This window comes from Echinops telfairi, unplaced genomic scaffold (genome assembly GCF_000313985.2).
Source record: "Echinops telfairi isolate 266 unplaced genomic scaffold, ASM31398v2 ScPeMD7_1;HRSCAF=3_0, whole genome shotgun sequence".
NCBI lineage: Eukaryota > Metazoa > Chordata > Mammalia > Afrosoricida > Tenrecidae > Echinops > Echinops telfairi.
Window position 1 is genome coordinate 2,162,493 of NW_022103896.1, and position 14,934 is coordinate 2,177,426.

Here is a 14,934-nt window from a genome sequence, read left to right on the forward strand (position 1 = left end):
CACACACACACACACACACACACACACACTCAACCAGGCTGCTCTGTGAGGGGTGGGGCACACACCCCTATGGCACACCTTACCCATCTTCACGACGCCTGCTCCTATAGCATCCTGGCCTCCCTCAGAGACCCGGGCCAGAACCCCAGGGCAGTCTCACGGTGCTCCTGCATAGACTGGCCGCCCCGGCTGGAGCTGGGCTTCCCATTCTCATAGCCCTCCTTCATCCCTGCAGCCGCGTCTGTCCCACCAGCACCTGCTAAAGTCAGGCCCCACCAGGCCCACAGATGATGCTGCCTACACAGCTCTGTCCTGAAGCCTCCCTCTCACAGCTCAGTCTGTTAAAGGGAGGATGGATGCATGGATGGTGGATAGATGGGTGGGTGATGGATAGATGGGCAAGTGATGGATGGATGATGGATGGATGGATGGTGGATAGTGGATGGATTCATGGTTAGATGGGTGGGTGATGGATGGATGCATATGTGGGTAGACGGTGGGTGGGTGAATGTATGGATGGTGGATGGATAGGTGGATGGATTGATGGATGGATGGTGGGTAAGTGGATGGGTGGTAGATGGTGCGCAATTGGATGCATGGATGGTGGGTGGATGGATGGATGGATGGATGGATGGATGGATGGATGGATGGATGGAAGGAAGGATTGGACAAGAAGTTGGTGGCTGGTGGATGATAGATGGATTGGTGGAAAGACGAACGGTCAGTGGGTGGGGGAATGATGGGTGAGGGGGAGGCAGTCAAGCCTGATTCAGACCCTGGTCCCCTCCTGGGCTGGAACCATGCTGAGGCACAGCGCATCCAGACACAAGAACTCAGGGCCGTTTTTCCATTTCAGAATCTCCTCCTATCCTCCCGATACCACGAAGGACTGGTCTTCCATGAGGCTTTCTCAGGGCTCTACCCACAAGGACAGGCAGGCGGCCCCCACCACCATCCTGCTCCACAAGTCGCGGAGCAGCCAGGCTGCCCTGGTACCCCAGGAGCACAAGCTGTTCATGGAGGAAGCCTACAATGCAGGTAACTGTGGGGACTGGGGCTGGAGGCCACAGGGGTCAAGGTCAGGAAGGTCCCATCATGCCTCTCCGACCAGGCTGTCGCAGTGGAAGGTTCCCTCTGGGGATGCCAAAGGAGTAGGGCTCTTTCATCTCAGAAGCTCAGCTTGGGCCTGGCCCCTGCCTGGGGACGCTTTGAAAGCCCCCTCGTCTGAGGAACCAGTCCTGACCTCCGTCAGGGTCCATGCTTCTTGTGTGTGTGCCCATAGCCTTTTTACACACCCACCCAATGACCCAAAGCCCGCCAACACTTGGCTACAGGCTCCTTGGGCCAGAATGAGCCTGACTCCACCTTCATTCCATAACCACGGCCCAGGCCCACACAGAATGCACGTCACTGAGTGGAGAGTAGAGTGTTGACGTAATGAAACAAGGAAAGGAGGAGGTGGCAGATACCTGAATTAGTGATTGGTGAATGGATGTATGGACAGATAGATTGGTGGACAAACCTGCATAAGAATGAACATGTGGTAGATGGACAGATGGTGCGTGGATAAGTGGATGGATGGGCAGGCATATGGAAAAACAGATTGATTCACAATCATCCTACGGATGAATATGCTGGTGAACAGGCATATGAACAAATGGGTGGGTGAGTGGGAGTATGGGTGGATGAATGGATGGGTGTACAGGTATGTAGATAGATTGATGGATAAACACAAATGGATGGACATGTGGGTGCAGAGACAGGTGGGTGATGGATACATGGATGGATGGATACATGGATGGATGGATGGATGGATGAATGGATGGATGGATGGATGGATGGATGGATGGATGGATGGATGGATACATGGATGAAAGATGGTTGGATCTATGCAGGATGGTAATAGGGGTGACTGGACAGGAAGAACAGATTTATCTGCTGCAGTTATTTCTTCTAGAAGAATCAATACCAGACTAGTCCCAAGGAGTTGGAGACTGACAAAGTCCAAGTCTCCCAAGACGCTACTCTGCTCCACTTGCCCCCACGCCTCTCTCGACCGACCACATTCCCTCACGACCCTGGATTCTGAAATCCGCTGCCATGTCCCACAGAAACTCACAAACTCTCAGGAATCGTCCTGTTGTTTAGGCCCAAATCTGAGGGTCAGGTCGAGGTGGGCCAGATGCAGGGTCAGGAGCCAGAAGCCAAAAATGTCCAAAAGTCATGCCAATTCATCTTGTTTCTCTGAAAGCTCAGTCAGGGAACAGGGTCTGGCTTTCCGGGGGAGGCGTGTCAGCACGGTAAGGTGGTGCCATGCCAGGAAAACAAAGGATGGTGCCCAAGTCACACCCTCACCTCGGGAGAGTCAGCGCTGCCCCCAAGGAAACCCAGGGTGTGCTGGGGGCATGCCCTATACTCAGGCCGGGACCTTCAAGATGCCCCCCCAAGGAAACACCGGGACAACTGAGTTCACACCCCCGACTCAAGTGCAAACACCGCATGGAGTTGATGCCAACTCGTCATGACCCTCTGGGACAGGACAGAACTGCCCCTGTGGGTTTCTGAGACTGTCACTGTTTCCGGGAGTAGGAAGCCCCACCTTTCTCCTAAAGACCAGATGGTGGTTTCGAACCACTGACCTTGTGGATCACAGCCCAATGCGTAACCCCTAGGCCACCAGCTCAAGCCCTAGTCCCACCCTATTCCTGCCCATTAGTATAGTAAAAAATGCCGCCCCCCACCAAGGGGAGAGAGCCACAGGCAAGCCGAGTCCAGCATTGTAAGACAGCAGAGAGGGATCTACAGCCAGGCAGTCCCGTCGGCCGAGGGTCACTCACCTGCATTATTCCAGTTCTCAGCATGGCTGTGTGAACACCAGGAGGACCCCTTCCCATGCCAAGCCCCCTCTCCCTGCCCTATGGGACTCCCCCAGCCTGCCCACCTCCACGCCCGTCCTGCCCCCTGCAGCTATCTGCTTCAAGATGCTCCGGGACCTGAGTGGGTCAGACCCACTGCGCCTGAAATACATCCTGAGGAAAGTGAAGACCATGGCGCACGCATCCCCCAGCCTGGTGCTGGACACCATCCACGACTTCTTCATGGACAACCCACAGGTGGGGTGGGCGCAGGGTCCAGGGAGGGCAGCCCCAGTGCTGCGCCCTCATACGGGCCGAGCGGGTGGGAGGGCAGGGGATCCGTCACCCTCCGGTGGTCTCACAGGGCAGACTGTGGTCCCCATAGGTGGGGAAACAGGCTTGGAGAAGGGGACATTTTCCTCCGAGTCACAGAGTCACATTCGCGGAGGTGGAGAGTGGCCCATCAGAGTTTCCTTGAGAGGATGGGTACATGAAGGAGCTGACTTTGGGCTTTGAAGCTCCGTGAAAGCCTTCCCACCCACCTACCCACCCTAAAGTCAGGAGAAACGTGGATTCTTCTCTCTTGGTAGCAGCTGGTCCAGGGCCTGCACACAGTAGGGCCCAGTGCATGTTCAATGCTGAGTGAATGGCCAAAAGCATCCTTTATTAATCACCCCACCCGCCAACTCGGGTCATGCACAGCCCCATGCTCCTGCTAATCAGCTCACCCCCAGCCTCTGTCCACTCTGCTGCCCGCAGATCACCACCCGGCACAAGTTCCGGCTGTTCCAGGTCCTAGAAACTGTCATCAGAGCCAGCGACTTCCTGGAGGAGACCTGGGAGAAAACCTTCATGCAGCTGGCCCTGGACAACATGACCATGGTCACGGTGGGCTGCCCGCCTGCCCAGCAGGCCCAAGACTCTGGGGCTCCAGGGCCCAAGGAGAGCCAGGCGCCCTGCGGGTGGTTTGCCCAGGGTCTCAGCTGATGCCCTGTATCTGACACCAGCTCCCTCCCCGGGGCCAATTCCTGCCCTCCATTCAGGGGCTGGCGGGGGGGCGGGGGTCCCCTTCCATAGATGGCTTTGTTCATCTGAGGCTGCGGAGCCAGGAAGTGGCCGAGCCCACCTGGTGTCCCTCCCCTGTGGTGGACTCGGGGTTTCCCATCTCCAGCACCTCCCTCCCCACACCTACCACTGCATCCCACCCTCCAGCCCCCATGAGACCCGCTAGCCCAGCGATTCTCAACCTTCCTAATGCCGAGACCCTTTCATACAGTTCCTCATGTTGTGGTGACCCCCCCCACCAACCATAAAATTATTTTCGTTGCTACTTCATCACTGTCATTTTGATACTGTTATGAATTAGGCAACCCCTGTGAAAGGGTCGCTCGACCTCCAAAGAGGTCGCGATCCACAGGTTGAGAACCTCTGTTCTAGCCGGGCCCTAGCTCAGCCCCCAGCTCCCACCTGATGGTCCCTGCTGGCTAACAGTGGAGTAGGTGAGCATCCGACTGCTAGCCACGGGGTTGGCCCGTGAGACGACTCACCGGACGCTCTGTCTCAGCTGGAGAAGGAGGCTGTCTGTTTCTGTAAAGACTTGCAGCCTCTGAAACTCATTGCGGACGGGTCCCCCAGGTTCGCTTGCAGTGGGCACAGTGTGTCTGGGGGAGTGGGGTGGCAGGAAAGCCCTGTGGAAGTCCGGACACATCCTGGACAGGCAGGACGCGGCTCTCCGAGCAGGTGATCTGGCCCCACTTACAGGTGCAGCAACTGAGGCTCGGGCCAGGCACTGCCCAGGAAAGAGCCCCTGCCACAGGGTAACAGATGCCCTCCCCAAATGGGGTCCAAAGACCAGGGACCGAGGCTGCCCTTCACTGCCAGCTGTGGGGCCCCCCTGGCCCCCTCCTACTCACAGGCCTCTCAGAACAGTGGGTGGGCGGCCACCGGCCTGCCTGCCCCACGTGACAGCTGTGTCAACACCTCCCACCCTCCCTGTCTGCCTTGTGTCCCCGAACCTCGGTCCAGGAGCTGGAGGACGTCTTCCAGGACGCGGCCAGCAACGTGCTGGTGGCCATCTGCAAGCACTCGTGGCGGGCGGTGGCCCAACACCTGGAGGCCGAGGTGCTGACCGGCAACTTCCCGCACCGCAGCTTCCTCTACGTGATGGGCACGGTGTCCTCCAGTGGTGGGTACTGGGGGCCGGGCCGGGGCTGAGGGGGTGGGGCGCACATACTAGAGGCCCCACCGCTGCCATGCCACATCCCCCATGCCTTCCCTGCAAGGGGGCCGTGCCGTGCCCTTCCTGTCTGTCACTAGTCCATGGGCCTGGGCAGGGCCACGATGGACCGCGGAGTCCCCAGAGGTGATTAGAGTCCCCCCACCCAAGCTGGGTACCTTCGCCACCTGGCACTGTGCCCATAATCTCTCCCTTGCCTGCATGAGCACATGGCCCCTCCTCTCTGGGAGGCTGCCCACAGCCCCAGGGTCCCCCCAGAGGGCCAGCACTACTCCATTGATGTATTCACTCACTCATTCCTTCACTCTGGACAGCCTGAAGGGGTGGGGGGGGCGGGGGCAACTGGGGAGAGACCACTGCCCTGGTGGCCACCCTGGAGGGCTTTCCTGGAGGAGGCTGCCAAGCAGGAGCCTGAGGGGAGAGGCCTGTGCTTGCCCGAGGGTGGCCGTGGCAGATGCTGAGTGTACCGGGAAGCTGCCAGGCTGTCGGCTGTGCCCCAGCCCCAGGGTCAGCAGTCTGGGTGCAGGCCCCTCAGGGTGAGACTCTGAATTGTCTCCTCAAGCAGCCCTTGGCTCTGAGTGGGGTCTCAAAGCTTTCCAGCCCCACATTGCTCCCCCAGCGCATCTCAAAGGGGTCCCTCCTTGCCCCGTTGTGGAGCCTGAGACCTAGAGGGGCTGAGTGGCAGGCCTGTGGTCACAGCACCCTGTGGGCTGCAGCTCCCTCCTGAAAGTCCGGTTCAGACAATCAGGGCCTCACCCCCACGGAGACTGCCTGGTAGTGTTTTAAGCCAGGAAAGGGGGCAGGGCGGTGCTCCCAGTCTGAGGCCTGGCCTGTGACCCGCTCCCCCTGTCCCCCACAGAGAAGCTGCTGAGCAAGGCTGAGAAGGCATGCTGGGAGGATCTGCTGGCCCAGGTAGGGGTGCATGCAGACCCTGGGAGAGGGTACCTGCAGCAGCCAGCACCCTCAAGAAGGCAGGAGAGGGGGGAATCCCCACCCACAGATAAGCCAGTGGATGCTGCAGGTGGGGACTGGGTTCCTAGGGGTTGGGTGCTAAGCAGCTCATCTAGCACCCAGCAGACCCTCCCACCCAACCCCAGGCCAGCCAGAGCCGAGGCCAGGGAAGTATGGCTGCAGCAGCTGGGGGTGGGGGGAGGGAGGGATAGGGCCACAGCCCACCTCGATGGTCACCCCCAGGGGAGGGGCTGGCCACATGCTGGCAGTGCAGTCCTTCCCAGAAAGGTGTGGAGCTCTGCTTTTGAGAAGTCAGCCGTTGAAACCCCTCTGAACCCAATTATCCACTGAGCACAGGGGCGCTGGAGGCTCCATGCAGTTCTCAGAGGTCTCTGAGCCGAGCATGAGAGGCCAGAGATGCCTCTAGTTTACAACAAAACTCTCAGACAATAAAAGCCTCAAGGAAAGGTGTGTTTTTAATTCCGGCTGCTTCAGGCTTTTGAAAAAGAAACAGCCACTGGGCTGCATATTCCATGAACACTTCCAATGCCACCAACAGCCCAGCCTCACCACCCAAACCCGCCCTGCTGAGCCCAGCCGCTCAACCCCGCGCGTAGGGGCACCTCGGCAAGGCTGCAGCAGAGCCAGGACAGGTTGAGGGTCTTTTGAATTTCTGAACATGCCTTTTGGGTAAGGGGCTGCCGTCTGGGGTCTGTGGAGGCGCACACAGATGTGGGAGCAAGGACAGGGGCTCCAGGGACACCTGCCCTGTGGGCAAGAAAGCCCAGGGAGCGCTCAGGTCCTGCCGTATGCATTGTTAATCAGATAGGCTGGCCGGGAGACAGCCTGGTCCAACAAGCCTTCTGTCGTTTGTGACTGTCGTGGTTGGGTGCCACCGAGTCTGCCCCGACTCACAGCAGCCCTGGGACAACAGAGGGACACATGGCCTGGTCCTGGGCCAGCCTCACAATTGTTATGTTTGAGCCCATGGTCGCAGCCGTGGAGCCCATCCGCCTCGCTGAGGGCCTTCCTCTGTTCTGCTGCCCCTCTGCTTTGCCACGCATGATGTCCTCCAGGGACTGCTCTCTCCTGACAACGTGTCCACTACTTCCATCTCAGGGGCAAAAGGAGCAAGGGCAGGGGGGGAACAGATGGCTCGGCCCACTGGGCATGCCGCAAGCTTGTCTTACCCCAAGGAGGTTGAGAACCACTGCTCTGTAGTCACGCCGTCAGGGGCAGGACTTTCCGGGTACCCTGCTCTGCATTCCTTCCTTCCAAAAACAGGGCGGTGTGCCCACTCTGTGTCTGGGTGCCGGAGACACGGCCAGCCATGGACAGGCAGAGCCTGGCTGGTGGTCCCCACACGCGGCTCACTCTCTCTGAGCAATGGTGTCTCCCAGGGCACCCCGCCAGCAGGCACGTGGGCAGGACTGGCTGCCTCTGACCCAGGCTCTCCAGGAGACCCTCGGGGAAGGCACTGGACTGGATGAGGCCCTGAGGGCTTAGGATCAGTAGGAGGGACTCCGAAGAGGGGAGAGGTCCGGAGGAGGGACACAGGGCTGGGGCGTGTCTGAGAGGCCTCAGCTCTCCACGGCCCAGCCCTGCCCACCTGGTCTGCTAACAGCTCGCTACCAAGTCGGTCCCCTTCCTGAACACGGACATGTGGTCTAAGGAGCTGCTGAAGGTGCTCACCAAGCCCGAGCGGACGCAGCAGGAGCAGCCTCCAGAGAAGGTGGGCCCCTCCCCACAGGGCCTTCAAGCCTGAACCTGGCTCCAGGCAGGTGGGGATGAGGGGCAGGATGAGTGGCCGTCTTAGGAAGTTCAGCACAGCTGGAGCCAGGGAAGGCTGCGGGCTGTGGCGGGGAGGCTGCTCAAAGCAGGGCAGCCTCCTGGGCTGGGTCAGGCTCAGTAGGCCCAACTATCCCTCAGGCCTTCCTGTTCACCTTCTATGGACTGGTCCTTCAGGCTGCAGAGAGCAGCAGCACCGTCCGGACACACCTGCGGGCGCTCCTGGAGACATCCCACCAGTGGCCCAAGCAGAGGGAGGTGAGCCTGGGGGGCCAGGACCAACCACTGCTGGATCTGACAACAGCCTGGGCCTGGATCCTGCTCACACCCTGAGCCCTGATCCTGCTCACACTGAGTTCTGATCCTGCTCACACTCTGAGCCCTAGCCCTGCTCACATTCTGAGCCCTGATCTCAGTCACACACTGAGCCCTGATCCTGGTCACACACTGAGCCCTGATCTTAGTCACCTACTGAGACCTGACCCTGCTTACACACTGAGCCCTGATCCTGGTCACACACTGAGCGCTGACCCTGTTCACACTGACCCCTGATCCTGCTCACACTGAGTTCTGATCCTAGTCACACTCTGAGCCCTACCCTGCTCACAGAGCCCTGACCCTGTTCACACTGAGCCCTGACCCTGCTCACACGAGCCCTGGCCCTGGTCACCCTCTGAGCCCGGATCCTTCTTACCCCCTAACCACACCCATTGCCTATACGCCCTCCCTTTACCCCAGACATATCTCCTGGACTCTCACTCTGATCCCTGGGCAGGTCTGGGATCATAATGATGAGTTGTAGGGAACCCCTTCCACTGGCCTGAGTGACGTATTTGGAAGAGGTCTGGGAGGCGGGTGCCTGTGACCTTGGGTGAGCGCTCCTTGGGCAGCAAGGGGCCAGGCCTGGTCATCCTGTGACATGGCTTCCCCTCAACAGGGCATTGCGCTCACCATGGGACTGGCCTCCACCCACCACCTAGACGATGTCTGGGCTGTCCTGGAGCAGTTTGGTCGGAGTGCACCCATGAAGTGGAGTCTCCACAGCTTCTCCCCAAAGGTGCGAGGCCGGAGATCCTCGGGGACCTCAGAAGGGGCAGGAAGGTCCCTGTCCTCTTCATCCCCCGCCTGCTGGGTGACCCTGTGCATGTCACTCAGCCCCTGCATGCAGCTTCCAACCGGAGTGGGGTGCGCAGAACTGGTACCCCACACAGTCGGCCTTTGGATGCAGGGCCAGAGTTTGCCCAGAGTCTGGTTTGCCATGTGACTTGCTTGAAAGAGGAGACTGGGACAGGAGACCTCCCCCATCCCCGAGGGCCCCCTCTCTGCTCCCTCAAACACCCCCAAGCTGGCTGGATCAGCACCAGAGCAGTGCCATGGGGAGGACAAAGGCAGGAAGGGGGCCCCCAGACTGCCAGGTCTGTTCAGGAGAATGGCCACAGCCAACCACTGAGGGTCCTGCAAGGGTCGGTGGCCTCCTCAGGGCCGCACAGGCAGCATGGACAGAGCAGGGACCAAAACCCCACTCGTGGTCCCTGCAGCTGCCCCCGCCCTGTTCAGCACTCTGGTCTTGGTCAGAGAGGAAACTCCGTGCTCAGCCCCCAAGCCCCAACCTCCTGCCCATCAGGAAGGGAGGAGAGACTTCGGGGAAGGGACCCACAAGACTGGGTAACAGGCTCCAAAGAGCTCCAACAGACCCAGGTTCCCCACATACAGCCCAGCGAGTCCCCTGAAACTGCCTCATCTCATTTCCCTACTTCCCAGTCCCACCAACAGAGTGCTGGGCGTGGGGGTCGTCCCAATGTTCCCACACCGAGGGTCCACAGGGCCCTGATACCCCTGCTCTGCCCCTGCGTGTCCCCTTCACCCCCTGTCATGGCCAGTGCTCAGAGGACTTCCGGTGGAAATGGGCCAGCAGCACCACCCTGCTCACATACGGCCAGATGGCAGCCAAGGCCAAGGACCACATCCTCCCGTGGGTGGACAACATCTTATCCAGGATGATCTTCTACTTCCATTATAGCTCCTGGGTGAGGCACGCCCAGAATCCAGACCCCCTCACCACCTCCCACTGCTCCCGGAAATCTGAAAGCTCTAGTCTATGAGTCAGATGTCAGGCTGGAAACTACTGTAACCCTAGATCAGCAGGTCAGCTAGCAAGCTTCGGGCTGCAGAGGTGAATGAGTCCTAGGTCAGTGGGTGAGGTGGCAGGTGCTGACGACTCCCAGGATACACAGGCAATGTGACAAGCAATGTGACGGGGGGCTGGCTCAGGTTGAAAGAACCGAAGTTCAGGTGATGAACTAGATGCAAGGATCCAGGTGCAACAAAGAGCAGACAGCCTTTCTACAGCATCTATATAGATGGGAAGCAGGCCACAGCCCCAGGAGGACTTCCTTTCCATTGACTGGCTGCTTATAGCATTACGTTGTATTAGATCTCTTCACGAGGGGTTATTGGATCTAAACTGCCAGACCACTGCCAATCCTAGCCCAGTCACATGGGCACAAAATGCTAACATGCCAGGGAAAATTTGTCAGAAATGCCCAGATTTCTAACAAACCCTCTGAGTTCAGAAAGGCCACCAGCTATCCAGCGGATGACCCTGCCCATGCAGTCTCTGACCAGCTCACTTGTTCTAGGATGACACCCTGAAGCAGAGCTTCCTGGCAGCTGTCCTGATGCTAATGGGGGCTGTCCACCGCAACGAGGGTGCCCACAGCTATGCGTTCGCCCAGATCCCCGAGCTCCTGGACTGTCTGATGGTGAGAGCAAAGCCGGGGGCTGCAGAGGGCTCCAGGAGGTAGGGGGAGGGGGAAGCACCCTTCTTCAGCACTCCTGGACAGATAACCCAGGGAAGTGTGGAGTTGGATTTCTGGAGGGTGCCCAACCCCCACACCAGCTTTCTCATTGGGAAACATGCCCAGGTGGCTGAGGGCGGCCCCAAGCCGGCCAGAGGCACCCACCTCACAGCTGCTGAACCCATGCCTGCTGCAAGCACTGGCCTAGCTGGTTACTAGAGAGCTTGGTCAAAGGGAGGTTCGAGGGGAGTGGAGGAGACCACACAGCAGCTGGCCGATGATCCCAGCCAGAGCAGCTCCCATCGCGGAGCCTCCTCTGTGGGCCAGGTACTGGTACCTGCTGCGCACACCTTGCTTTGTGAAAAATAGCATCCTGCCTGATGAGGAAACTGAGCCTCAGAGACACTTGAACACCTGCCAATAGACACATAGCTCGTCCATAATCTGATGGCAAGGTCAAACTCTGATTCTCTAAGGCAGTGGTTCTCAACCTTCCCAATGCCACGACCTTTTAATACAGTTCCTCATGTTGAGGTGACCCCCCCAACCATAAAATTATTTTCGTTGCTACAGCATAACTGTCATTTTGCTACTGTTATGAATCGGGCGACCCCTGTGAAAGGGGCGTTCGACCGCCAAAGGGGTCGTAACCCACAGGTTGAGGAGCGCTGCTGTAAGGGTTGGCCCGGTCATATTGCCCACGGGAGCTTGCAGGCAGGACCCAGTCTGGTGTCAGCAGTGGGACTGACTGTGCACCTGTGATTGCCTGTGCCTGGGCGTTGCAGGTTCTGATGGAGAGGGAGTGCCCTGACACGCTGTGCACGCCAGCACGCCAGCAGGCCATCCACATCGCCTCCAGCCTCTGGTCGGTACCCAGTCCCTTGTCAGGCCTTCCTCCATCTCCGCTCTGACTTGGTGCTTGGGGGCACTGCCAGAGGGGGGGAGAGGTCAGAAGTCATGGCTGTACTGAGTGGGGCAGGCAGGACTGAGCAGCTCATGGAGGCCAGAGTCTGTGATCAGAGACAGAGCCACTGCCCAGGCTGAGCCCAGCCCACAGACACCAGGAGATGCTCCGGGTCACAGTGACCACTGGTGACAAGCCCCTGGCATGGGCAGGGTGTATCCAGCAGGCTCCAGGTGTAGAGAGGCAGCTCAAAGGAAAACTGTGTCTGGGCCCAGTCAGCACCCAGGGGAGGGAGAAAGGGAAGGAGGTGGACTCTGAGGAGCTATCTGTCTGCAGGTGGGGCCAGGGTGCACCTGGCCACCCTGCTGGCCAGGACAGGTGAGGCTGCAGGGATATAGGGTTTCCTGGGGCAGACACTAGGCCCTGGTGTCTTGGGGCTCAGGTCCCAGTCCTGGGGGGAACAGAATGGCCATTGCAGCATTTGAGCCAGACAGAGGTGGGAGGCAGGGTGGCCTCACCTTCCAAAGCCTGCCACAAATCCCCCACAATGACAACCCCACCGGGGGACAGTCCCCATTAAATGACTCAGGGAGTCACTGCTCCAGGCTGCCCTGTGCCCCCCCACCACCAAGAGGAAGGCATAGGGGGTGGGTTTTTAGCGCAGAGGCAGCTTCGCACTGGGTGAGAGCAGAGACACAGGTTCAAATCCCCCTCCACCAGTTCCAGCCCTAAGCTGCCCTACATATTTAGGTCACATGCAGGTTGAGCACCTGGCCTTGCCCAGGGGCCAGTCTGGATGGGAGCACCACAGTCCCCCTGAGCAGACCCTCAGGCAGGGTAGGGACCGGAAGAGCGCACTAAGCATGGACGGTGTCAGGGACGGATGGAGACAACGGGAGCTCGCAGCCAGGATATCCAGGGCCAAGCTCCCCTGAGGGGTCCCTGTCTGGCTGCCAGGCTCCCCCACTGCCCTTCTGTCTGCCCACAGTAAACTGAGGCCCCCGCTGGACCTGGACCAGAAGTCTCGGCTCCTGTCCGTCTGCCTCCGCAGCGTGTTTGCCTTGCCCATGGTGGAGGTCCTAGAGAAGCACACCTGCCTCTATCTGGAGCCACCTGACCCACAGGTGCCCTGCTCACGGCCCCAAGGAGAGGGGCAAGCTCCCAGACAAACCCACAGATCTGGACTGGGACCTTGGGCATGTCCCCTGCCTGTCCTTTGTCCACCCGTGGAATGGAAGTGGGCCCTAGTCGGGGCAGGGGTGGGGCGTGGATCCACTTTGGGCTTCTAACTGCAGGGCCTCAGTTCAAACCCACCAGCCTCTCCAAGGGAGAGAGATGAGGGTTTCGGCTCCTCGAATGAGTTCCAGTTGCTGTAATGCCCAGGGGCGGTTCTGCCCTACAGGGTCACTAGGTTTGGTTTTGGAAGTTTGGGGTGGGGTGAGCGCCATAACTGCCTGAGAAGTTGGCAGTTCAAACCCACCAGCTGCTCTGTGGAAGAAAGGTGAGGCTGTCTGCTCCCCCGGAGACAGCACCCTTGGGAACCCTGGGGGGCAGCTGTGCCCTGCCTTGCATGGTTGCTGTGAGCTGGACGGACGGTGGGTTTGTTTGGGCTCTGGTGGCACAAGTAAGAAGCGCTCCACTGCAAATGGAAAGGCCACCGGTTCAAATCCACCATGGCTCTGTGGGACATAGACTGGTGGTCCACCCCCGTAGCAATGACAGCCCAGCACAACCTGGGGCCATGCAGACGCATGGGGCCGCCAAGAGTCCACACACACACACACACACACACACACACACGCCCCTGAGAGTCCACACTGGCACACAGGCCGCCGGGAGTCGGAATGGACAGCACAGGTGCTAGCAGCAGCAGGTGTCCCTAGGAGCACTCGTGGTTAAGCGCCCGGCAACAAGCCAAAAGATGGCAGGTGCAACCACCCAGGAACACCTCAGTCAGGTCTGGTGACCACCCACTGCCTGGAAAACCGTTCAGCTCTGCACAGGGCTCCGTGCACCCCACCTCCACTGGGCAGCGCAGTCCTCTGCACTGATGCTCGCCCAGGCCCGGGAGATCCAGGTGCAAGGCCCGGGGGAGGAGAATGAGGCGTGCTGGGGGGCTGGCACACTGAGCTTTCCAACCACACGGGTCCCCAGGAGAGGCTGGCCAATGGGTGGGCACCAGGTGGGCAGCCAGGGCCACAAGACATGCTGTGTTAATTGAGCACCTACTAGGTGAGGGGCTGTGTGCTTTTTCATGGAAAGATCTGTTCAAGGAGAGAAGAGCAGGCAGGCAGCAGAGAAATGAGGGGCCTACAGGCCTGGCTCTGCTTAATCGACTGCTTCCCAGGCGAGGGCCAGCACTGTGGGCAGGGTGGGGTGTGGGCAGGAGAGGTGGCTCTGTGGACGGCGAGCACGGGAAGCGAGGCCACTTGTACCGACAGCCAGTGCTTGTGGCTCTGGGCCCTGACCACGCGGTCCTCACAGGTGCTGTACAACAAGACGGTGGGCGCCCTGGACCAGCTGCTGCAGGGCCTGCTCGCGCAGACGCCCACAGCCCAGGAGCTGCACTTCCTGCTGTCAGTGAGTGGGGGCCAGGGCGAGGAACCCAGAGGGGCTGGGAGCACCACCCGGAGGAGTCAGGGCCTGGATTGGGACCCCAGTGGGCAGCCCGGTATAGGGGTCGTGGTGGTTCCGGACAAAAGGGGTGCAGTGGGTTGGACTGAGCAATTGTCCGCCTTGGGCACTACGATTGGCGGGAGAGTGTGCCTTAGTCCGAGAAATGGAAGGCCGAGGGGGGCGGGGCCTGAGCCAAGGTGGGTGGACCCTGGGCCCAGAGGAAGCTAGGCACCCCGTTGGGGGTGGAGCTTTGCTAAGGAGCACAGTCTTCTTCACTGGGTGGAGCCTTGCTTTGGAGCGGAGCCCAGCCCTGCGCTGGGCAGGTCTTGAGTCCAGGTGTGGCCTGAGTTGGGCAGGGCCTGTCGATCTGCATCATGAGCTGGGCTTGGGTCACCCCCGCAGCTCTTCCTGCTGACACCCCCCCGCCCCCGCCCCCGCACCCTGCATCTGGCAGCGCATGTACACATGGCTGATGTCGGAGAAGGCGCACGAGAGGCAGCGCGCGGTGCACAGCTGCACAAACCTCCTCAAGTTCCTGAACCAGCACCTCACCCTGGATGTGAGTCCCAGCCCCTCTTCTGCGGCAGGACCTCCTAGGAGCCTGGCCAGAACTGCCCTTCTCCGGTGCCCCACCCTCCTCAGGGGTCACGGGGCCCAAGGACATGGCTGCTTTCTGAACCTGGTGACACCTGACCTGGTGGCAAGCTTGGTGGCCTATTGCCAAAACACAAAACAGACTCAGCCAGGGAAGACCCCTGCCCTGGGCCTCATGCCGGGCTCTGAAGC

The 14,934-nt window shown here is 59.8% G+C and overlaps 1 protein-coding gene across 1 annotated transcript in view; it reads left to right on the forward strand.

Annotated features, from left to right (window-relative positions):
* Positions 1-14,934, forward strand: part of LOC101641471 (maestro heat-like repeat family member 5) — a 52,854-nt gene that overhangs the window by 16,939 nt on the left and 20,981 nt on the right. The window contains exons 2-15 of the mRNA XM_004697635.4: positions 857-1,038; positions 2,968-3,113; positions 3,615-3,743; positions 4,881-5,040; positions 5,951-6,003; positions 7,667-7,774; positions 7,972-8,088; positions 8,768-8,887; positions 9,711-9,857; positions 10,470-10,592; positions 11,414-11,493; positions 12,521-12,656; positions 14,017-14,112; positions 14,603-14,707. Coding sequence (XP_004697692.4) covers positions 857-1,038; positions 2,968-3,113; positions 3,615-3,743; positions 4,881-5,040; positions 5,951-6,003; positions 7,667-7,774; positions 7,972-8,088; positions 8,768-8,887; positions 9,711-9,857; positions 10,470-10,592; positions 11,414-11,493; positions 12,521-12,656; positions 14,017-14,112; positions 14,603-14,707 — 1,702 coding nt within the window. The remainder of the gene's footprint in view (positions 1-856; positions 1,039-2,967; positions 3,114-3,614; positions 3,744-4,880; positions 5,041-5,950; positions 6,004-7,666; positions 7,775-7,971; positions 8,089-8,767; positions 8,888-9,710; positions 9,858-10,469; positions 10,593-11,413; positions 11,494-12,520; positions 12,657-14,016; positions 14,113-14,602; positions 14,708-14,934) is intronic.